General features: G+C 39.4%; 3 protein-coding genes across 9 annotated transcripts in view; 2 read left to right on the forward strand and 1 right to left on the reverse strand.

The window, feature by feature from the left end:
• The window catches only part of LOC111144784 (acyl-CoA synthetase long chain family member 5), a 42,480-nt gene extending 39,849 nt beyond the window's left edge, over window positions 1-2,631 (forward strand). Inside the window, exons 19-22 of the mRNA XM_022499245.1 lie at window positions 230-331; window positions 831-902; window positions 1,300-1,446; window positions 2,361-2,631. Coding sequence (XP_022354953.1) covers window positions 230-331; window positions 831-902; window positions 1,300-1,440 — 315 coding nt within the window. The 3' untranslated portion in view covers window positions 1,441-1,446; window positions 2,361-2,631. The remainder of the gene's footprint in view (window positions 1-229; window positions 332-830; window positions 903-1,299; window positions 1,447-2,360) is intronic.
• A 403-nt stretch (window positions 2,632-3,034) lies between these two features.
• On the reverse strand, window positions 3,035-21,214 carry LOC111145274 (zinc finger DHHC-type containing 6). 5 transcript variants are annotated; one of them, XR_002640463.1, is made up of 12 exons: window positions 20,992-21,214; window positions 19,522-20,002; window positions 17,693-17,784; window positions 15,489-15,648; window positions 13,900-14,061; window positions 12,194-12,247; window positions 7,505-7,672; window positions 6,440-6,481; window positions 5,616-5,761; window positions 5,486-5,532; window positions 4,129-4,476; window positions 3,035-3,116 (listed from the first exon to the last, which is right to left on the reverse strand). XR_002640463.1 is itself a non-coding variant. In XM_022500091.1 (11 exons), exons 2-11 carry the CDS (start codon window positions 19,786-19,788, stop codon window positions 4,373-4,375), a joined length of 1,242 nt encoding a protein of 413 aa, XP_022355799.1. In that variant the 5' UTR covers window positions 19,789-20,002; window positions 20,992-21,214; the 3' UTR covers window positions 3,876-4,372. The 5 variants fall into 5 exon arrangements, 4 of the variants coding, with proteins under 4 accessions (XP_022355799.1, XP_022355800.1, XP_022355802.1 ...); XM_022500091.1 differs by lacking the exon at window positions 3,035-3,116 and having other exon boundaries at window positions 3,876-4,476; XM_022500092.1 differs by lacking the exon at window positions 3,035-3,116 and having other exon boundaries at window positions 3,876-4,476; window positions 21,054-21,197.
• A 248-nt stretch (window positions 21,215-21,462) lies between these two features.
• LOC111144937 (vesicle transport through interaction with t-SNAREs 1A) overlaps window positions 21,463-22,018 on the forward strand; it is a 376,195-nt gene continuing 375,639 nt past the window's right edge. For 2 of the 3 annotated variants that reach the window (XM_022499547.1, XM_022499548.1), the window contains exon 1: window positions 21,463-21,748. In XM_022499547.1, the coding sequence (XP_022355255.1) occupies window positions 21,655-21,748 (94 nt within the window). In that variant the 5' untranslated portion in view covers window positions 21,463-21,654. The remainder of the gene's footprint in view (window positions 21,749-22,018) is intronic. The other variant, XM_022499546.1, reaches the window with a different exon arrangement.

Below are 22,018 nucleotides of genomic sequence, written 5' to 3' on the forward strand. Positions count from 1 at the left end.
CTTTTTTTTTTTTTTTTGCATAATCAAATTTGAATAGAACATTTTTGTAAAAAAGATACTGAGTAGGAAAATGGGATCAGAATTCCATGAGGGTTTGAAATACACGGTGAGAGGAGAGTGTGTAGTATAGTATGTTGAAATGAGATCTTGGGGAAGTACCTATTATCAAGCTAGAATCCTGTCTTCGCCCCTATCCTACCTCTCATGTGGCCTTGTTTCCTTTCTACAGTCCTCCTTAGTGGGAGTTGTGATTCCTGACCCAGAAGTGCTGCCCTCATTTGCAGCCAAACTTGGGGTTAAAGGCTCCCTTGAAGAACTGTGCCAAAACCAAGTAAGTCTTCCTTAGGAAAGCTCGATGCACACCCCTGGGGCCCGTGGTGGCAGAGCACAGGCCGCTCCAACTCAGGCACCAATGATGCCTTTCTTTTTGGAAGAAGAGACTCTTCCTGTGCTTGGGATAGGTGGCTGTAGCTGAAACAGATTGATGGGTTTTATTAGATTGGAGGATAGGATGGGATGGGAAGTTAAAAACAAACAAAAACCCCCTTCTATTCTTTTTATAGTATGTTCATTGTGGGGGGAAAATTGGAGAACAGAGAATCAAAAAATGCCATCCAGAGGAAATCCCTGTTAACATTTAGATTTGCCTTTCCTTCTCATTAGCTTCTTGAGCAATATTAAGCATGAAATGTGCTTGTACATACATAAACCTATATATGTCCTTTTATCCTGATGAGCTTTTGTAGGCATTTTGAGTTGGTTCACATTTAGCCCTTCATTTGGTCTCTTTTTCAAACCAGCCAGCTTTAAGCTGTGGTTTATATTCTTAGGTTGTAAAGGAAGCCATTTTAGAAGACTTGCAGAAAATTGGGAGAGATGGTGGCCTTAAATCCTTTGAACAGGTATGTACTGCTGATATAATCCTGGTCTCTTAAGTCATAGTAGAAAGTTCTAATGTTTAGATTTATAAGAGGGTTTCAATGTAACTTCCAAGGGATGGATTTGAAGCTTTGTACCATTAGCCCACTATGAACAAATGGCAGTGACCTTTTATAGTTACTTGTACAATCCTTATTTGCCATTTATTATCCACTTCCCCTTCTCAGTTCTTTCCCAAATTATCAGTTTGTGGGAATGGGCATGTGTTACTGTTCTCTTTACCCTCCCACTGCATCAACCCCGCTTTCCTCAAGTTCTTTACATAGCATGCAGGGGGATCTGCAGAAAAGTCCAAATCACTAATAAACGTGTGTGTGCGCGCGCATGCGCGCGCGCGCGTGTGTGTGTCTTCTCTTCTAGGTCAAAACTGTCTTTCTTCATCCAGAGCCATTTTCCATTGAAAATGGGCTCTTAACACCAACACTGAAAGCAAAGCGGGCAGAGCTTTCCAAGTACTTTCGAAACCAAATCGACAGCCTGTATGAGAACATCCAGGAATAGATTAAGGTACTTAGAGCTGGAGGGGGCTCAAAGGTAGCCTGCCTTGTAGGAATATGGATTAAAAACTAATCCTGTGTTCATTTTCTGTCTTTCCTCTTGTCTGTTATTTTTGCCTATTAAATTAACAAAAACCATACTTTACAGCTTTCTAAAAAATATTGAATTATAATGTAAAAGCATAGCCCTGAACGAAATATTTTGTCCTTCCCCTCTTAAATACTCCTGATACTTAGGTTTTTGGTCTACTTTTATCAATATGCTTTTCTTCAGGGTCCACTTGTTATTCTGTCCCTTCTTCACAACCTCTAAGCTTTGTAAATGACCACCAGTTCAAGAGCCAAAGTGACTTCTTCCTTCTTGTTTTACAGTAAACCCACCTTGCTGACAGTCCCAGGACTTAGGCCTTCCAATGTTCAAATTAAGAGATCATTAAGTTTTAAGAACCTGTTTAGGGGTGCCTGGGTGGTCAGTCATTAAGTGGCTGCCTTTGGCTCAGGTTGTGATTCTGGGCTTTTGGGATTGAGCCCCACATCGGGCTCCCTGCTCAGCGGGAAGCCTGCTCCTTCCTCTCCCCCTGCTTGCGTTCCCTCTCTCGCGGTCTCTCTCTCTCGCAAATAAATAATTTCAAAAATAAAAAGCTGTTTATAATTCATATTTTTAAACTATTCCTCAAAACCACTGAAATTCTTAATCATTTAACCTATCACTAATATCAATCACACCTTTGGGACTAATTTCTTCTATGTGCTCCTGTGTACGCTAATGTCTGTCTACAGAAGGGAAGTTTGATCATACTGAACATTTCCTAAACTCCCTAGTTTCTGACTTGGGAGAATTTAAAAAATGGGGCCTAGAACATGTCCAAAATTCACAAAATGTTATCTACAGTAGTAACTGGTGACTAAATCTTTTCCTTACAGTTTGCTGCTGAATTGGAAGCTATGGGGGAAGGAGTTTAAACTCACGTCAAGTGCACTTTTCCAGTAAATGAAGCTGGCACTGAGGAGAAACCTCCTGAACTGGGAACAAAGACCTATGGGCAAGCATGGACCCTCCACAACAGGCTTATCTTCTGGGAAGAACCTGACTGATCTTTTCTCCACTGGACTCCAGTTCCTATTATACCTTACCTCCAGACAACACGTTGCTTCCACTTGTAAAGTCTTTAAAATAAACTATTGCAAACATGTACACTGTGGTGTGTGTTTCCTCACGGACCATAATAAGAATCACAATCAAGGACCACTTATCAAGTAAGCTAGGGGCTCTCAAACTGGGCTGTAAACTAAAATTACCTGAGGGGTTTAAAGAGATCCTAATAATGACTGAGTGTCACCCTAGGGACTCTGACTGAAATGATCTGGGGTATGGCCTGGGCATTGGGATTTTTAAAAGATCCCTAGGTGATTCTAATATGCAACCTAGATCAGTGGCTACTAAAGGCAATACTGAGAGGACCAGGCCCTCTTCTCCCACAGCTGTGAATAATAAACAAATACCAGCCGAGCCCAAACTCCAACCAAGCACACGACTCATTTCCTCCTTTATCATCTGTGTTGTGCTGTCTTCAACAGTGTTCCTCTCTGACCTCTAACTGGAGGTAAGGAGAATGTTCATGGATCGTCTTTCTAGACCCTGAGCCCAGAAAAGCTGAAGAGATGCCTATTCTTGAGTATCTGCAACAAAGAGAAGACAAGAATTAACCTACAGGGTCCCTTGGTGGTCTATCTCCTATTACCTCCTTGACCTCTCCTGCTCTCTCCCTCCCTCATTCCAACTGAACCACACTGGCTTCTTTACTGTTCCTCAAACATGCCAGGCACATTCCAGCCTGTTGTTCTGGCTGTTCCCTCTGTCTAAGACACAGCTGGCTACTCTCAGAGGCAAACAACTTGTCCCTTCAACTGTCAAAGGTCACGTCCACCAGACCATCTTACCTGCTCTCTTCACAATGTGTATTTTGCTTGTCTGTCTACCCTTCACCTATCACTAGAATGGGACAGAGTCATGTTTCATTCATTGCTGAATCTCCAAGTGTCCTTCCCTTCATGTTAACTGCTATAACCCCCAAAAGCTCAAGTTCCCTGCCTTGGAAAGAATTAGAATGGGAGCAGATGACTTCTGTAATTCTACTTGTGCCTAGACAAGCCCAACATTAAGCATCCAATCCATCAGCTTAGATCCTACCATTTGCATAAACTTCAAGATTTGAGAGACTCAAGTGTATAGTTGTAGCAGTTGGAGCTCACCAGGCTGAAAGTTTCCCAGAATACTGTGATCTCATACCACTAGTTCATTTACTGAATATCTTAAGACTCAGGATTAAAGATGCCAATTTCTCACAAGGTAGTAGAGGAGTTTTTCCACAAAGAACTATGACAAAGCTTTTTAGTCAGCCAAAAGAAAGAGGCTAGTAAAAAATTGGATTTATACAGAACAGCCATTGATCTTTATTTAATTTGACAAAATCTGCATTATTAAAAGACAGGTAATAAAATTTAAGCTTATATTGAATCTGACGTATGTTTTCTACAGTATCTAGAATATTACATAAGAAATAACTGAGGGGGAAACAGAATAAAAGCATCACATGCAGATGCTCCTGGCAAAGGGGGAACTATATCTGCAGGTGAGGTCCATAGTGTGCAGCGCATAAAAAAAATCCTAGAGAAAATGCAATTGACTTACTTGGGTGAAGTGTTTTTCCTTTTGTGGAGAGGAAGAAGTGACAGAGGGGCAGGAATTCAAAGGCATATGCAGAATGGCTTCTCCATTTCAAAATGGTAATAAAAATATTTAGATTATGGCACTAGGGCACCTTTGAGGAAAAGAACACCTTAACCAGAGTAGGCTCATTGCATAATTCTTTAGTAATATGTACAATTTTCAAGTAATGGAGAGGACTTAAAGAGTAATTTTACTTCAGCAGTGGCTATCTATTTTTCTTCTCGCCCTCTGGGGCTTGATCTGTTTCAGCATCACAGGGACATTTCTCCACACAGTTTCTAGGGAACCAGCCTCTGATTCGTGAAACACCTGATGGAGAAAATGAAATTGATGTGAATAGATTTAGTGATATTGCTGAGCCAAATAAGTCCCTTTACTTCAAATCAGTAAGTTTTTAGTTCTGCTTTACTTTTTTCCTCCTTTACCATCTTTTATAAGCATAATTTGAGAAAAAAAAAATATGTATATGTTTAAAAGCTGTCTGTCAAGTCAGAAAACCAGTATTTCCCAAATGCTATTAGCTGGGAAAGGTGCTAATGTGGTTCAGGACAAGCCCTAAGTGGAGCATGGGGGGGGGAGGGGCACATGGGCAGGATTCCTCGATATGGGTGTTCACTTACATACGTGTGATCGTGGTGTTCTGGGCACTCTCATACTTCACCTGTTCCAGGGAACCACCTCCCTGTAGCTTCTGTGAATTTCCTTCTTAGGTTTCTTCCTAACATGTAAATTTCTGTGTCAAGGTTGCCTAAGTAGTCATATGGGGTGAATCTAAAGGCATCCAGAATTAATCTTTACTTTACAAAGAACAGTTCTAAAACTTAAAAAAAAAAAAAATTAAAGACACAGAAAATTTCAATCTGTTAGTTTCTGTAATAAAATCATAGGAATATGCATTCAGAGAGTTTAGGGCAAAGGGGTCTGGTGCATAGGCTCTAAAGCCGGACTGCTTGGGCTGGGCACCTGGCTCTACCTGTTTTTAGTGCAGTCTTGGGCAAGGTGCTCAGTCTCCGCATTTTGGTTTCCTCATCAATGAAATGTAAATGAGGGCTGTGGGGGCTTCACCACAAGTGAAGCACTTCTACAAGTGCAGGTCACACAGATCATGACGACCTCCGGTATTAGCTGCCACTAAAAAGACCTGATCAATACAAGTGCTATGGAGAAATAATCTAAGAAGCCTTTTTCTGCTGCTTGATGGCGTGTCTTACTATTATATGTCCTAATGCGCGTGACACTGACTGTAACAGTTGTTCCCACACCATTTGGCATTATTACTAGCAGCCGGTCTAGTAAACATTTCCTCCCATTTCCATACCTTTTACAGAGGCATCATCAAGAATTTTATCTCCATACAACCAGTATCTGAAATATTTAAAAGATTAAAATTAATTTTTTCAGGCTAGATGCTAATTTAAAGAAGAAATTCAGTACTTTCTATCACTCACCGTAACCCTCTAGTGGCTAAAATGAATTCCCCTTTCTGTAGCCTTATTCGAGGCTCTTCAGTGCAGGGGCTCGTGAAGAAGGTTTTGATTCCTTTATTCAAAGGACAGCAGGCACCACTGTAATCTTCTATTACTTTATACCGTACCTGGCATCAGCAATCAGAAAAACAATTTAATGTTTACCTCTGAATTTCTGTAAATTTGAATTTAAATTGTTAAAGGCAGACCCAAAGTTATCAGGTGACAAGTCTTTCCCTCCCAGATCCTTTATAAGAGGCAACTGACATTTCTAGTTCTCTAGGCTTTTCTTAGCCTGCATTTCAAGCACATAGCTACGAATTAAATTCTAGAGCAGTGCTGTCCAGTAGAACTTTCTGCAGTGAAGGAAATGTTCTATATTTGTGGTAACAAATGGGTAGGCCCTAGATACACACAGGTACTAAGCACTTCTAATGTGGCCAGTACAACCAAGGAGCTCAATTTTTTATTTTATTTAATTTTAGTTACTTTAAATTTAAATAGCCACATGTGGCTAGTGGTCATCAAATTGTACAGCAGAAGTGTAAGGATGGGTTTCATACTAAAGAGCTATAATGAGGATTTCTGTTGGCGATATAAATTGACTACATTCCCTCCAAACCTCCAAACTACTTAAAAGAAAACAAAAGTGAAGTGTATCAAATTTCAACAGTTGTAGTAAGAAACATTATTTCATAAAAGCCAACAGTTAGCCTCTACTCCAAGGCAATTTTGAAAACTATACAGAAGGGTAGAGCCTGACAAAAGGAAAAAGAAACTAGTATCATTGCAAAATTTTTACTTACACTTCTGATTCTTTTATCTGCTTTTTGTTTCAACTGTTCAATCTGTTTGGAGATATAAAAAGAACAAATGTTATCTCAGTGTTGAAAACAACCTTTCGCCATCTACTATCCCAGAGGGACACGACAAACTCCCAATTTTCCAGCATTTCACAGTGCTGACAATTCAAAGGCCCCATGTTTTTGTTTTGTTTTGTTTAGAAAAGTGGAAAGTGGGCTCTCTGACTGAGAGCAGGAGCTGACATGAGGCTTTCTTCTCCATAGTCTCTGTCTTCATCTGTGTATACTCACTGAGCATTCGCTATGGCCCAGGGATCAGGGAGATGTACTCACTGCCCTCATGGGGCTTCTAGGCTAGTCCTGAAAGTGATGATGACAGAGATTCACGGATTCTTCAGAGACAAGGTAGACAGACTGCAAAATTCATCCACAAGTCTCCAATGAAAGTCATCATTATGATATACTTTTCCTCACTTATTCAGCAACAATTTATTAAATGGTACTATATTAGATATAGTAAGGGAAATCAAGATAACTCGTGGTCTCTGTATTAGAATCTTGTTAAAGGTGTAAGATAAAAGAATTAAATAAAAGTGAGACCTCATGGGCACCACAGAGTTGCATACGGTTAAGTGCCAAATCAAGATGCGGTGAACTGGAACCGGCCTTCATACTTTCTGATACAGAAGAGGTCACAGAAGAGAGAAAAAAACAGCATGGACAGAGTTAGGTGGCAGGAACACACAAGGAGTTCACTGAGGAAACCAGGCCAGTTGGAAAGGGTGATTTCCATTAGGAAGTAGTTGGAAGCAGTTTTAGGCTGGATTTTGTAACTAAGTGAAGGGATCAGGACTTTATATCCCATGTATGGAGGATTAAAGAGAGATTTAAATTAAAAGAGAGAGAGGATAGAAGGAGTGCCTTGGGATTTTTAACTTAGATTTATTTTTGCCAAACTGAAAAAAACCGTATGACTTATCTTACTATAAAATGTCATCTGAGTTAAGGGGCACTTAAGGAGACAAGGGCTAGATAGAAAGGAAAGCCTATTTGCGCAGAAATACTTACTGTTAAGCTGTACGGGTGACAGTCTTCTCTCACTGGCCACGCTAGTCCATTTCCCTCCGGGACCCCTGACCATGTGAATACCTGCTTAAAGTTCTTCCACCGACTTCCCATATCATAGGGAAAAACAAAGACTTCATCCAGTTGGTAATACTGAATTCGATCTTTAGCCTGTGGGTAACAAAGAAGTAAGATAGCAGATGCCTCTGCCTCCAATGGCTCTAAATACTGTCCTATTGATAGTATTGACAGTAACATACATTTATTCCTCAAATTTGTATCACTCCTAAAAATGCTTCCTCCCTGTTGTCATGTTACATAGAAGAGACAGACAAACTTATCATAATATAAGAGGAACTTGCTATATAACACCGACCTCATATGAGATCATTCAGGATATATCTGACTGGGCTTATTCAGGAACACACATTCCAAAATCCTTATTAAAAGAGTTAATAGAGGGGTGCCTGGGTGGCTTAGTTGGTTAAGCATCTGCTTTTGGGGCTCAGGTCACGGTCTCAGGATCCTGGGATGGAAGCACGATGTCAGGCTTCCTGCTCAGCCAGGAGTCTGCTTCTCCTTCCACTGCCCCTCTCCCTGCTCGTGCTCTTTCTCTTTCAAATAAATAAAATCTAAATAAATAAATGAGTTATTAGCTTTTTTCCACATATAACATATCCTTAATGCTCTTTGCTCAGCAAAACAAAAGAATACAGGTGTAAGGAAGGGATGGTGATAAAAAGATTTAAGAGAAAGCAAGAGTTTATTCAGGATGAAAGAAACTGTTTCAGGGGTGCTCCAGAATGCGACAGTTGTATCGTGGGTAGAACAACACCTGTGAAACGGCCAGAAAAACGGGTTCCAGGGGAGTCATCATTTTCTGAAAATTATTTTTTCAAAAATCTAGCAGAAATGTGTAGATCCTCTTTCAGTTTTTTATACCATTATACATGTATATATATACTTATGTATATATGCATTTATAGGTGTACTTTATACATATATATAAATATTCAGGTTGTATAAATTATATTCTAGGCACTTAAATTGTTAACTTGAACTTAAGGAGATAAACTGACTTAGAATTTCTTAAGTTCCACTGACACCTAGTGGTATAAAGATGCATAATTTATTCTTACAATAAGTGTACAAACCCAGCTGAAATTTGTATCAATTTTTTTGATTTTTTTAAATTTGCATCAATTTTAGTGCCTAATAAATTTCAATAAATTTTCTATAAAGTTAATCATTTATTTGTATTTTTTAGTCAGCAACAGAGTGCCAGTTTTAAAATAACTTCTGGATTTAGCATGGTACTTTATGAAGAGCCTTGGTCATCAGAAAAAAATTATTAATCTAATGATATATTACATTAACTAGAAATGACACCTTGAAATATTTTATTATCGGGGACAATATTTTAGGGAAAGGCTTCTTGCTATTGCTTAGAAAATAATATTGATGTTAATTCAATTAAAATAACTCTCAAGCTATATATATGTATGAATCTACTAAACTGCAAATTCCCACACCAACAGTAAAGGATAATTTATTTTCCCTTTCTATAAACAAAAGTCTCAGAATCTTCAAAATGGTTAAGAGTCTCAAAGAACAGAGATTTAAGCCATTAACAAAGAAATAGTGGTAAGGATGAGAGTAGCTTACAAAAAGACTGAGGCCTGGTCTCTGCCTAAGAGAAGCACTCCGTGAAGTTAGGGTATTCTATCCATACTATGTTAAAAGGTAACAGAGGTGTGGTCCCTGTTGGCTCAGTCAGTTAAGCATCCGGCTCTTGATTTTAGCTTAGGTCATGATCTCAGGGTCCTAAGATTGAGTCCCACATCAAGTTCTGCACTGAGTGTGGAGCCTGCTTAAGATTCTCTCTTTCCCTCTCTGTCCTTCCCCCCGGCTCATGCTCTCTCCCTTTCTCTCTAAATGAATGAATGAATGAATGAATGAATAAATAAATAAATAAGAGAGAGAGAGAGAGAGAGAGACAAAGTAAGAAAGAGGCAACAGAGATGTGTAACAGGTGCTATGGGAAAGGCAAAAAAAAAAAAAGAAAGAAAAAAAAAGTCCACTTAGCTAATCTAGGGAGAGTCAAGGAAGGTTCTTTGGAAGAAATGACACCTAAACTAGGTCTTGAGGCAGAAGAAATCAGCAAAAAGGAGGAAGAGCGTTCTGGGTAGAGCGAATGACATGTGAAAAGATACAGAAGCATATGATGTATAAAATTGAGAGTTTTTGATTTTAGTTGGTATCAAGAGTGAGATGGTGTGGGAAGAGGTAGAAAATGCAGAAGAAATAGACAAGGGGAAGACAGGAAAGGTTTGATTATGCATAAGCTAAGGAGCTTGGACTTAAACCTGTATATTAGTGGTTCTCAAAGCATGCCTTGCATACCTCTTCCAGTCCCCAAGATCTTTTCTTACGGTTCAACAAAGCCAAACAACTTTCATCTTAATACTAACATGCTATTTGTCTTTTTCATTGTGCTGATATTTGCAGTGGGTAAAACTGCTAGTCCCTTTAGCGGGAATCATGATAGTGGCACCAAACTGTGTAAATAGAGATTATATTCTTCACCATTACATACGCATAATTAAAAAAAAATCGAGCAAGAGTTTTACATAAGAATGTTCTTGATAATGCAATAAAAATAATTACTTTCATTAAATCTCAACTGTCAAGTAGATGACCTCTCAATATTCTGTGTGACAAGATGGGGAGTACACATAAAGCACACCAAAGCGCTTGTCTCAAGGAAAACATCTGTCTGCGTTGTGAACTAATAAAAGCTGTACAGCCAACTTTTTTCATTTAATGCAATTTTACTTGAAAGAATGAGTAATGAAACAAACTAAGGTTATTGAAACTTCAATATTTGGCAGAAATTTTCTCAAAAATGAACAAAGTCAAGCTGTTACTTCAATGTAAACAACTGAGTATTTATTGTCAGTGAAAAAATTAAGGCTTTCAAGTGAAAATTAGAATTTTGGAAAATTTGTATCCACCGCGATGAGCCTGATTGCTTTCCAAAATAAAGGCCCTTCCCCCCACAAAATTGGTAGTGATATGAATCAATGTGTCAGCATTTGGAAAATGTTCATTACTCTATAAAACTGTATTTTCCAAATGACCAATACCTGATGTTATAAAATCATGTATGGGTAAAAGGTCCATTCAAAGAGCAAGATGTACTGATGGAATGAAACGTACAAGAGTACAAAACGTTTACTGATAGGGCTTTACATCTCACATACAACTAACCTTTCAAGGCTATCACCTGTGAAGTTTTCATGTAGTATCAAAGAATATCCACTGTTAACTAAAAAGCCTATTAAAATACTCTCTTCTTTTCTACCTACTTATCTGTGTGAGGCTGGATTTTCTTCATATACTTCAATCAAAGCAACATATCGCAACAGAGTGAATGCAGGAGATGTGAGAATCCAACTGTCTTCTGTTAAGTCAGATATTAAAGAGATTTGTAAAAATATAAAACAATGCCACTCTTCTATTTACTTTGAAAAATATAATAATTTTTAAAAATATGCTATTTTTATTAACATATAATGGGTTTATTATTTTAAATGAAATTATAAATCTTCAAAACTTTTCTCAGGAAATATGACAATCATTGATAACTACTACACACATTAAGAAAGCTCTTTAGTAAAAAAAAAAAAAAAAGAAAGAAAGAAAGCTCTTTAGTGTCCTTAACAATTTTGAGAATGTAAAAGGGTCCTGAAACCAAAAAGTTTAAGAAACTAGTCCTATAACTTCAAGCTATAGACTGACTGCCAGGGGCCTAAGTATGTCCTATTGGTATGTTTTATTTGGCCCACAAGGTTTTTTGTTTTTAATGTGAATTGCTTCCTAATATCTAAAAACAAAGAGATGTCACAGAAATCCAGATCTCTTACTCTTCTAGAAAAACAATTAGATGATTTCAGAATACTGAGTGAGTACCCCCTGCCCTCCATGGTAACAATCAGCTTCATCTGTTAGGCAGCTCTAGTACACAGGCTGGCTCCTGTCACCTAAGTGACCCGCCTGGCCGCCGCAGGCATGTGGGTTTAAAGTCCCTGCTACAGTGATGGTGAGGCTCTGAGAAGCTGTAAGCAGGAGCAGAGTGGTCAGATTGACTTTACAACAGAATCGCAACAGACAGGATGAAGTATTGAAGTATATGTATTGTATTGTACAATATATGTGTACATATATTGAAGTATATGTATTGAAGTATATGTATTAAGGGTTGGAGGTCTGTAACAAGCTATGCTCTAAGCCCTATGGCTTATGAAGGTTTGTTAGTCCTAAAGCACTGAAAAAAACTTGATGGCATCTTGGTAGGAGAGATGTTCCTTTCCGAATGGTCTGCCTTAACCCCTAATCTGAGGAAGAATGGCCAAATGGTTTAATGGATGGCTTGGGCTTCTTCAGCAACTCAGGGTGAATGAGAAGCGTTTTTCTGTGGGAGTTATATTAAACCAAGAATGAATCAAAATGTTTCTTTCCTATATTTATCTTTTATGTGGCATGCAAATGACCAAAGAAAGCCATCTGATAGTGAAGTTTTCACTTCCAGGCATTTATTAGTTAATCTGGCCTATGAACTTATCTTTATTTTTTTAAATTTTTTCTGAACTAATCTTTATTGAGATTGAGGAAACAATTATTAAAATTTACCTTTTCTTCAATCCATGATTCAATAGAAGTTTTGTTTCTGAGAATTATTTTCATCTGAAAATTAAATGATACACAGTAAAATTTTATGATGAAACTTCAGTTCATTTAAGATTATCATCTTTGTAGTAACCCTATGAGATAATTTTTATTGATGCATTCCACTGATGAAGAGATCAGGGTAACAGAGGTTAAGTGACACACTCAGGGTGTGGTCTATCTGACTCTAAAGTCCTTGCTCTTAAGCACTGAGCTACAAAGCCTCTCCACAAAATGATTATGGTCATCATCCATAATCAAATCTGAATCTACTATTTTAATAAAGCTTCAGGTTTTAAGTACTACCTTCTGAACAAGGCTTCCACACTATTAATAAAACATTGATATAATCCACTTAATCAGTATTTGTGCATTTTGCTACTAAAATCGCTTATCACTATCTTTAATTAACCTTAAGTTTATGATTAATTTATTTACTACAAGGAAGTGACTCAGTCAACCTAGATATTCTGCTTGCTTTAAAAACCAAATATATTCAGTCTTGATTCTATTAATCAATTTTCCTAGCTATGACTAATTCCACTTATCTGGGCTTTTACACCACAGGGTTTTAGTCTATTTCTAATATGATTCTTAATTAGAGGCACTGGGGGAATTTTTTCAAAGAATTTGACCCCAGGCTAATAGAAAACATAAAGTATAACCAAAACCAAGATATTTCAAAACTACGAGTTTGAAAGGGGTGGGTGATGCACCAGAGCCCTCAGGCCAGCATTTCTGATTCTATGAGGTCTGCGTTTCCTTTTAGTCCAGCTGTGTCCATAGAAACAGTGTGGCAGAGTAAAGACACACATGGGCAAGAAGTCCTCATCATATTCCCATGGCTGAGCACAACAGAACCTGGCCCACAGTGCGCCTTTGACTACTGAATAAGCTAACTGGGTGAATGGAATGGTTCACAACTGTTTTGTCATGGGCCACATCCTCCTCCCCTGTGCTCTCACAGCACTTTGTACATAAATCTATGATACACACATGAGCCAGTATTAGTTAACTGTTTACTACTAATTGTGACTTCCCTAGGAGCAGGACTTTTTTCATTTTCATTATTGTAGCCTCCGAAATTAGCACAGTAATTCACCAGAGTAGCCATTAAATAGCACCGTACCATAGGGTTGTTACTGAAATTAAATGAACTACTACATGTGATGTCCCTAAAACGGTGTCTTGTGCATAGTAAGTGCTGAATAAACATTGGCTTTATTACGACGATGATGATTAAATACATGCTATTATAAAACAGCATTAATAATTATGTTTACTGAATACACAAGAGGGTTATCTTGAGTTAAGTCACTTCACCTTTCTGTGATTCAATTACTCATCTGTAAGGAAGGGGAAAATATTCCTCTTCAACTCTTTCTGGGGGTTGATGTGAAGATCAAGAGAGACCATAATGTGATAAAAGCTTTCTTAACTATAAAGTGATATATAACTCTAAGATAACACTTTAAAAATTCAATTACCTGGAAATTCTGGTAGTTACTTCAAAATCATCTGGCTAGTACAGAGATTAGCTACCTCGATGGAACAGGTAACAGTAACTTCCATTTCATACTGCACACTTAAATGTAGTCTTTAGCTCTTTCTCATTACAAGCAGCCCCAGTAAGTGGACAACTTTTAGCTAGAGGTAAACAAGAAACTTACCTGGATAAAAAACAACATCCCAACAGCTATGGTTGTTCCTAAAGCTAATCCCAAGGCAAACAAAGTGGCCGCAAATGCTGCTAATCCAAATGGAATAATTGGAAGAGGATCTCTCCGGGCTGCACTCATATCAATCTTGACTGTGTTCCACCCAAAGGAGAGCTACAAACAACAACACACACTTGAAATGTTCAGTTGTCATAAATGGTCAGACTGTACTGGAACACTTAAAACAACTTGATCAAAAAAAGATCAACAAATGATAACTTGAAGCTGTGGCTAAAAGAAAATGAATTTCTAATTTGTTTCTAATTGATACTGGGGCTTGAACTCATACTAATATGCAGAATATCATTCTTAGTTATTTTCAAATGTTACCTTTTTTTTTTCTGTTTTTAATTATTTCCTCAGAAAGCGTAAGGTATACCCACTAACATTAATATGCAAGAACAGCACTAGTCATCAATCTAAGTTATAATTGTGTCACCCATCTTCTCCTTGCTTTTCAATATTTACAGGAATCTTCCGCAGCAAAAAAAAAAAAAAAAGATAGCCTAGAATTTAGTTGTTTCTTCCCTCATGTGCTACAATCAGAGGTGTAAAAACTGGCAAAATGCAGCGAAACATGCCCTGTAGATGCTTACCACCTGGCCTGCGAAATGTTTTCAAATAGTCACCCAGGTGCTAACATTTAAAAATCAGGAGACGTTAAACTTCTGGTTTAACTTTAACTTTTTTGAAGTCCAGATTTTCTGATTTTTTCCTGAAACACTAGAAGATCTAGTATGTCTGTCTCCAGACATCAGAAACTGGCTGAGGTTGATATGGATTGTCCCACCTATGAAGGGCCTACATTCTCCAGGTGCTACAGTCCTTTTAGCATTTACCCACCAGCCTTCTTTAGGGATTGAATCTGTGACCCCTGAAGTTTTCTACTTGCCCATAAGTCAACCTAATCTTCTGGAGGATATTTTAGGACATGTGCCTGCTCCATGAGCTACCTTCCATGGCACTGGAATTAGAAATGAACAGAAGAACTGAAACTTGCCACATGAATTAGATGGAAATAGAAAATACTAGGGCTTTTTCTTCTTGTTCCTTTTTTCTCATTATTCTTACCACAGCTACAAAGTATGAAATTGAATAAATTATACATACAGTAATAATATTATCAACTTCAACTACAGCTAGTAAGGTAAGTTTCCAAAACAAAATAATTTTTCCTCGTCTAAAAAACTAAATGTTGGGGCACCTGGGTGGCTTAGTCAGTTAAGTGGCTGCCTTCAGTTCAGGTCATGATTGCAGGGTCCTGAGATCCAGTCCCGTGTTAGGCTTCCTGCTCAGCAGGGAGTCTGCTTCTCCCTCTCCCTCCCACTCATGCTCTCTCTCTCAAATGAATAAAAAAAATCTTAAGAAAAAAATTAAATTTTAATAGCTTTTTTCTTAAAAGAAATTCATATATATGTAAAGCAAAGTTCTGTTTTCCCAACCTAAATCATGAACATCATCATTCCAAAGTGGCTTCTTAAATAACTGTAACTACCATTTAATTTGGCATAAATGATTTTATAACAAACACTGTCACTTACCCGATTATAAAGCTGTGTATACATAGTCATAACAAAAATGAAGGCAGCATGAATACAACCCAGTGGTGCTAAAAGGAGAAACAGTGTGAACGAAGCATGGTTTTGGTAACCACAACAATTGTTGATCCAAGGACAGTGATGGTCCATCTTCATCACACATCTAACAAGAAAAATTTACATAAAACATGAGGCAAAAAATCCTGTCTACTTTAAACAACTTTGGTCTTCAAAAGATCAAGGAAACAGGAATCCAGCAAGTCTATGACTCACAGAGGAATTATACTCCATGGAACAGAAAGCAAAGTCTTTATGAGTTTTTAAACAACTCTGAACAGTGACTGCTTTTAAATTCTAAACAGCACAAGAGAAGTCGGGCTTTGTAACAGCTTCTGAGGAAACGAAGTCTGCTACAAGTGAGTTTGTTTTAAGAAGTCAGGAGGCCCACAGAGAGGTTCATTATAAAGAAATAAGCTTGGGGGGCACCTGGATGGCTCAGTGGGTTAAAGCCTCTGTCTTCGGCTCAGGACATGATCCTAGGGTCCTGGGATCGAGCCCCACATCGGGGTCTCTGCTCAGCAGGGAGCCTGCTTCCTCCTTTCTCTCTCTCTGCCTGATTCTCTGCCTACTTGTGATCTCTGTCTGTCAAATAAATAAAATATTAAAAAAAAAAAAAGAAATAAGCTTGGGTTCCTGGTCTTCCTCTAGCTCTGAAAGGCAGTGACTGAGGTAAGAGTACAACAGAGATTCAACAAAATCACTTCTAAATCTCCGCCAGGGTTGATGGGACCCAGCAGACCTTGTAACTTCCTTCCTTCCTTCCTGTTCTCATCCTTTAGATGTGGATTCTCTGAGCTACGAAGCTAACTATGGAATATAAGATGTGGTAAATCAGTTTATGTAGAGGAAGCCTGGGTGGCTCAGTTTGTTGAGTGTCTGACTCTTGATCTTAACTCAGGTCTGATCTCACAGTTCTGAGTTCAAGCCCTGAGTTCAGTTCTGTGCTGGGTGCAGAACCTATTTTAAAAAAAGAAAAAAATCAGGGTGCCTGGGTGGCTTAGTCGGTTAAGCTTCTGCCTTCCGCCCAGGTCAAGATCCCACAGTGCTGGGATCAAGCCCTGCATTGGGCTCTCTGCTTAGCGGTCTCTGCTTCTTCTTCTGCCCCTCACCCCGTTGTGCTCTTTCTCCTCTCTCTTTTTCTCAAATAAATAAATAAATAAATAAAATCTTAAAAAAAAAAAAAACAGTTTACGTAGGGTGTTAAAAAGTTTAGAAATTAGTGGTGATGGTTGCACAACATTGTGAATGTAATGCCTCTGATTTGCACATTTAAAAATGGTTAAAATGGCCAGTTTTATGTTTTATAGTTTTACCACAATTTAAAAAATCATGCAATATACCCCAAACTCTAATATTATATACTTTAAATCAATGAATTGTATGATGTCTAAATTATATTTTAATAAAGCTGTTAAAAAACAAACAAACAAACAAACAAACAAACAAAAAGATGTGGTATAACAAGCAAAGTCTTACTGAGCTTCCTTTCCTTGTTGCTAGAAGAACATTTCCTGGCCTCATACCAAACTATATTTGCCACAAGTGGTTTTCCTAAATCTCAACATTCTCATCACAAATTTCTTATTAATCAGTGTAAGAGCTGTGTATTTAAAAAAGTTCTAGTTTATTTCGTATTCTTATAGTGATTTAGTTTTCTTCCCATTAAGTTTTTTATATTGAACACTACGATAACACACACCTGAATTCATTTATTAGATCTGCGTAAACTGTAAATGTTAGTGAACCCAAATGATGGAAAGGGCAGGTGTCCCTTATACTTTAGACTCAGAACAATTCTAAAGCTAGTCAAGATGACAGCAGACAAGCACACTTAATCCTGATCTATGGAAACAACTTGAAGGTATAACTTTTTACTCTTGGTAGGACAAGAAGCAAAATTAAATGTATATTTTTCCAAAAAGCAAATAAAAAAAAAATCTTTTCACTTATAACAAAAAGGAGTGAGGAATGTTTATTATCAAAATTGGTAACTTAATAAAATGGAGATATGGACACAAGTGTTTTCACAATGGTTTTTACAAAGAAGCCACCGTATAGAGACTAAAATTGAGACTGATGTGGCAGAAAGAAAAACGTAAGACCAGTAACCAAGCTGATCAGTCCCCAATGAGGAGCAAAGACAGTACCTGTTACACTTTCTGCAGTGATGTGACCGTGGCGCCTTGTATGCTTGGCAGACTTTACAATACTGGAGGTACATGCTATCCTGAGAATTTTCCTTGGTAGCAAAATATAAAAAAAATCCATCAGTTATCTGATCCTAAGTAATAACATGTCAAGTCTTATGAATAAATGCTTTGGTATGGTTTGATTTTCTTCTATGAGGGGTTGGGATAAGGACAGAATCCTAACTTGCATTTCCAGCCCTTTTATTTGAGCTGAAATATTTTTAAATAATGAGTTTCTGGTTAACAGCCACATCGCTCTTCCAATTACCCAGAACTCATTTTTAATTTCTCTTCCCCTGCTCCACCCAAACCCACCGCCACTGATCACAGCTGATTCTACTTTCCCAAACTCTTACTAGAATGGGAGGAGTTCAGGAAAAAGGTAGCTGACCGTGTGGCAGGAACTTTGGAGTGAGGATTCAAACATCAGAGCTGATACTTTTAAGATCTCTTTTGCACCATTTTAGTCACTTCTAACTACTTTCCTTTACTGTATCTCTTTCTAATCCAAACTATTTTCAGAATAATATTCCTATAATGCAACTCTGATTAGGTCAGAGCTTGGCTTGACAAACCTCTACTACCTCCCTATGGCCTAACAATTCCTCACGCATTTAAGGCCTTCCACAATCTGCCTTTGTTTCCGCTTTATTGGCACAACATAACCTGTTATTTCTGACTATATGCTTCCACCACCAACCAACCAGGAATGTCTTCTTTCCCATCTATGGAAATTTCCACTCCTCCCTCAGGTCCCCAGCTGGAAAAGATCAGGTCCTTCTAACTTCAACAGCACTCATCCCATTCTTCCCTATAATTTAGTTACTTATACAAGTCCCTTGGTTTCTCTCAACTATAAGGTTTTCAGGATACAAAGTTGTCTCTGTACCCACTTTAAATAGTATACTACATTAGTGTTTCTCCAACATTAACATACTTAATCATCTGGCGATTTTGTTAAATGCTGATTCTGATTCCTAGGTCTCGAGTGGAGCCCAAGATTCTGCATTTCTAACAAGCTATCAGGTGGTGTCCCTCAGCAAGCAATATGGAAATTCATGAGCATAAACTTCCCACAACTTTTAAAAAGCCACAAATTGATTTGTACTGTACTTCCTAATGTGACAATTTTAACATTGACTTTAAAACTTTATGATTTAAGCCAGCAATTTTTAAAGTTGGGTTTTTTTTTTTTCCAGTTCTGAGGGCTGTTAATGTATTATGTGACAAAAGATCCTAGAGCCAAACTGCTCTCTATAACATGCAGTATTTCTTAAATTTAGGACTATAGACTCCCCAGCCCCCTTCATTCTTCTTTTTTCTTTTAATGCAGGACAAGTATTCCATAAAATTTCTCTGGGAAATACTATTTTTTTTTTTAATTTTTGGGAAATACTAATTTAGATGAGTTTTTCCAAACAGATACAAAATAAATTCTTTGAGGGTACCTGGGTGGCTCAGTGGGTTAAAGCCTCTGCCTTCAGCTCAGGTCATGATCCCAGGGTCCTGGGATCAAGCCCCGCATCGGGCTCTCTGCTCAGTGGAGAACCTGCTTCCTCCTCTCTCTCCCTGCCTGCCTCTCTGCCTACTTGTGATCTCTGTCTGTCAAATAAATTTTTAAAAATCTTAAAAAATAAGTTCTTTGAGCTCTAAATGATAATTAGAATAATATGCTTAGCCTCTACTAAGGCAAAAAGTAGGCTGTGTCTGATATTATTGGTTAGCAGATAAGCCATAAACTAAATATATGATTATTGTTAGAGTTTCTTAAGAGATCTTTTTCTTACCGGTTTCCACCCCAAAGGAACAAAGCCAGGACCAATAAACATGGCATTGAAGTAATTATAAAGAATCATGACAGTCCAATTTATCAACATGATGAAATTCACGCTTCCTCCAGTTGTATGTAAAGGCCAATACCACAACACAGAGTCAATCATGGCCATCGTAGAACATATTGCTATAACACCAAGGGCTATAATGGGACCCCAGTGACACAGTCTCTTTAATTCTTGGAGATTTTCAAACTTGATAACTGAGCAGAATGTACCCATTCTGGTGAGGAAGAATGCCTTCCTACTTTTAAAAAATTATAGATTTCCTTTTTCTGTGCACACATTTCCATGTGCCACAAGTCCATGTGGGTTCCTTAATTGTCATGCCTTTAAGCTGTGGGATGTTAATGCAGATTATGCCATTTTCACTGTAACACACTCAGAGCTCTTTATCTTAACTAGGAGAATCCAGTGTCTTGGCTTGAAACCCAATCTAAAGAAAACAAAATGAGAAAGCTCAGTAAAAAGTTTTATTATATACATTTAACTCCAATAACCACCTAAACAAAAGCATCTCACGAGTGCACTCCTATGGGATGAGCGCCTTATCCGATGCTGAAGAGAACTATCTTTATCTTATCCCAAATAGGGCTCAAGTCTGAATGGCATATGAACTGAATACATGATTCTGAAAGAGTTGTTTTTATTCCTTTGTTTTCAACTTGTCGGGGAACTGGGACTGTCCAACCTTTAGTGAACGGTTTGGAGAGACAAAGATTTTCAGAGCTGGAGCAGGCATTAGGGGTGACTGAATTCAGCTCCCTTCTTCATAGAAAAGAAACTGGCTTGGAGAGGGTGATTACACCAAGCTGACAACGAACAGCTGACCCTCGACTAGAAACCAAGTCATCGACCTCCTTTTACGGAATTCCAAACTGCCTTTTACCGAATCGCGATTTGTCAAGTAAAAGCCCGACTCGGTCTAAGACATTTGCCCGCGATTGCTCCCAAACACCAACTGCAGGATCTATTTGGGCCAAAGGTAAAGAGACGAGGGAGTGAAGGCAGGGGACGGGAGACAGAGGTGTGTGTGCAATCATGACTCGAGGAACACGGGAGAATGAACACGAATGAAAATATTTGAGGGGAAAAAAAGGAGGAAATGCCTCCGGAGCGAGGGACAGGGAAGGCAGGACGCCGAGCGTCGGAAGATCTGTGGAAGGACTGATTTCTCACTGGACTGCAGCGAGTCAAGGGACGATCCCAGATAAAAGGGTAATAGGGACTTTCACGCAACAGATGCTACTGCCTCGTGCCTCAGTTTCCCGCCAGGGTCATGGAGCAGAGCGCTTAGAAATCCTCACTCAGAGGAGAAACATCCCGGCAAGCGTGGTTGGTTTCAACATTCTGGAGATTCTGGGCTCATTCGGGTGGGGCGAAGACCGCCCAAATCATAGTTACATCCCTTGCCTTGGCTCCCACCTCAGTCCGGTCCTTAGTGCCCGATCCTCAGCCATCGCATTTCCGGGGCGGCCTGGGCTCACCCGGAACAGGTTTTCTCCTCTTCGGATAACGCCGTCATGGGGACCTCAGGCCAGCGCAAGCAGAAAGCAAATCCTGGTTGTAAGAGGGTGGAGTGCAGAACCTGCCGCCACCAGTCTGTCTCCCCGCCTGCTCTCTCGCCGCTGCTCTCCAGCTCCCGCCCGCGGTACGGTCTCTGCGACAGCCACTTCCGGGAGGTTCGCCGCATAAGACTTCCCCGGGGAAGCAAGTTTTCCTGGGATCCATAGCTTGGGGAGCCGGAGCCGCTTTTCAGAACGTGGAGTGGCAAAAAATGCTTTCAGTGATCCCCGAGAACCCGCAGGTTTTAGGAAGCTTTTCGGGGCTCTAATAGAAGTGCTTTTCTTTCGAGATTTTTTTTAAAATCTTGAAGCCCGAGCGGACAATAAAAAACGCATCCAGGCCAATTTCCGGAGGACTGAGATTGCGACGAACAACCAGGAAGCGGCCAGGCTGGGAGCTGTCCCCGGTTCTCCACTCTGCTCTCGAGGCCCCCTCCCAGGGTCCTTACAAGGTGTTCGTCGGTCCCGCGTGGCTCTTGCCACGACCTGGGCTCCGGCCCGGGCCGATCTTTCCCGAGCCGCCATGTCATCCGACTTCGAAGGCTACGAGCAGGACTTCGCGGTGCTCACGGCAGAGATCACCAGCAAGATTGCGAGGGTCCCCCGACTCCCGCCTGGTGAGAGTCCCGACCCGGCCGGGCGGGGGTGGCCCTGAGGGCGCTGAGGCTCGCGGGCGGTGGAACGTCTCTGAGGAGCGAGGTGGTGCAGGGGCCCTCCCGGAGTGATGGAGCTGGACTTGGTTGAGGGTAAAAGCACAGTCCAGGCTGGGTTGTGGAGTGCCATGAAAGGAGCCTACGCTGAGCCTTCTGGGCTGGAATCCGGACTTCGCCGCTTTGTTAACTTCTACAACCTTGGGAACGTTTCTCTGATTCTTAGTTTTTGTTTTG

This window comes from Enhydra lutris, unplaced genomic scaffold (genome assembly GCF_002288905.1).
Source record: "Enhydra lutris kenyoni isolate GAN:26980312 unplaced genomic scaffold, ASM228890v2 scaffoldscaffold12, whole genome shotgun sequence".
In the NCBI taxonomy this organism is placed as follows: Eukaryota; Metazoa; Chordata; class Mammalia; order Carnivora; family Mustelidae; genus Enhydra; species Enhydra lutris.

Bases quoted from the DNA above. Each gene is read 5' to 3' on its own strand.
- LOC111145274 (XM_022500091.1), bottom strand. From the start codon at position 19,788: ATGGGTACATTCTGCTCAGTTATCAAGTTTGAAAATCTCCAAGAATTA. The intron at 17,785-19,521 runs GTAAGAAAAAGA...TTTGCTACCAAG, and splicing joins TTCCTTTGGGGTGGAAACCG to GAAAATTCTCAGGATAGCAT. The intron at 6,482-7,504 runs GTAAGTATTTCT...ATCTCCAAACAG, and splicing joins GTCACCCGTACAGCTTAACA to ATTGAACAGTTGAAACAAAA.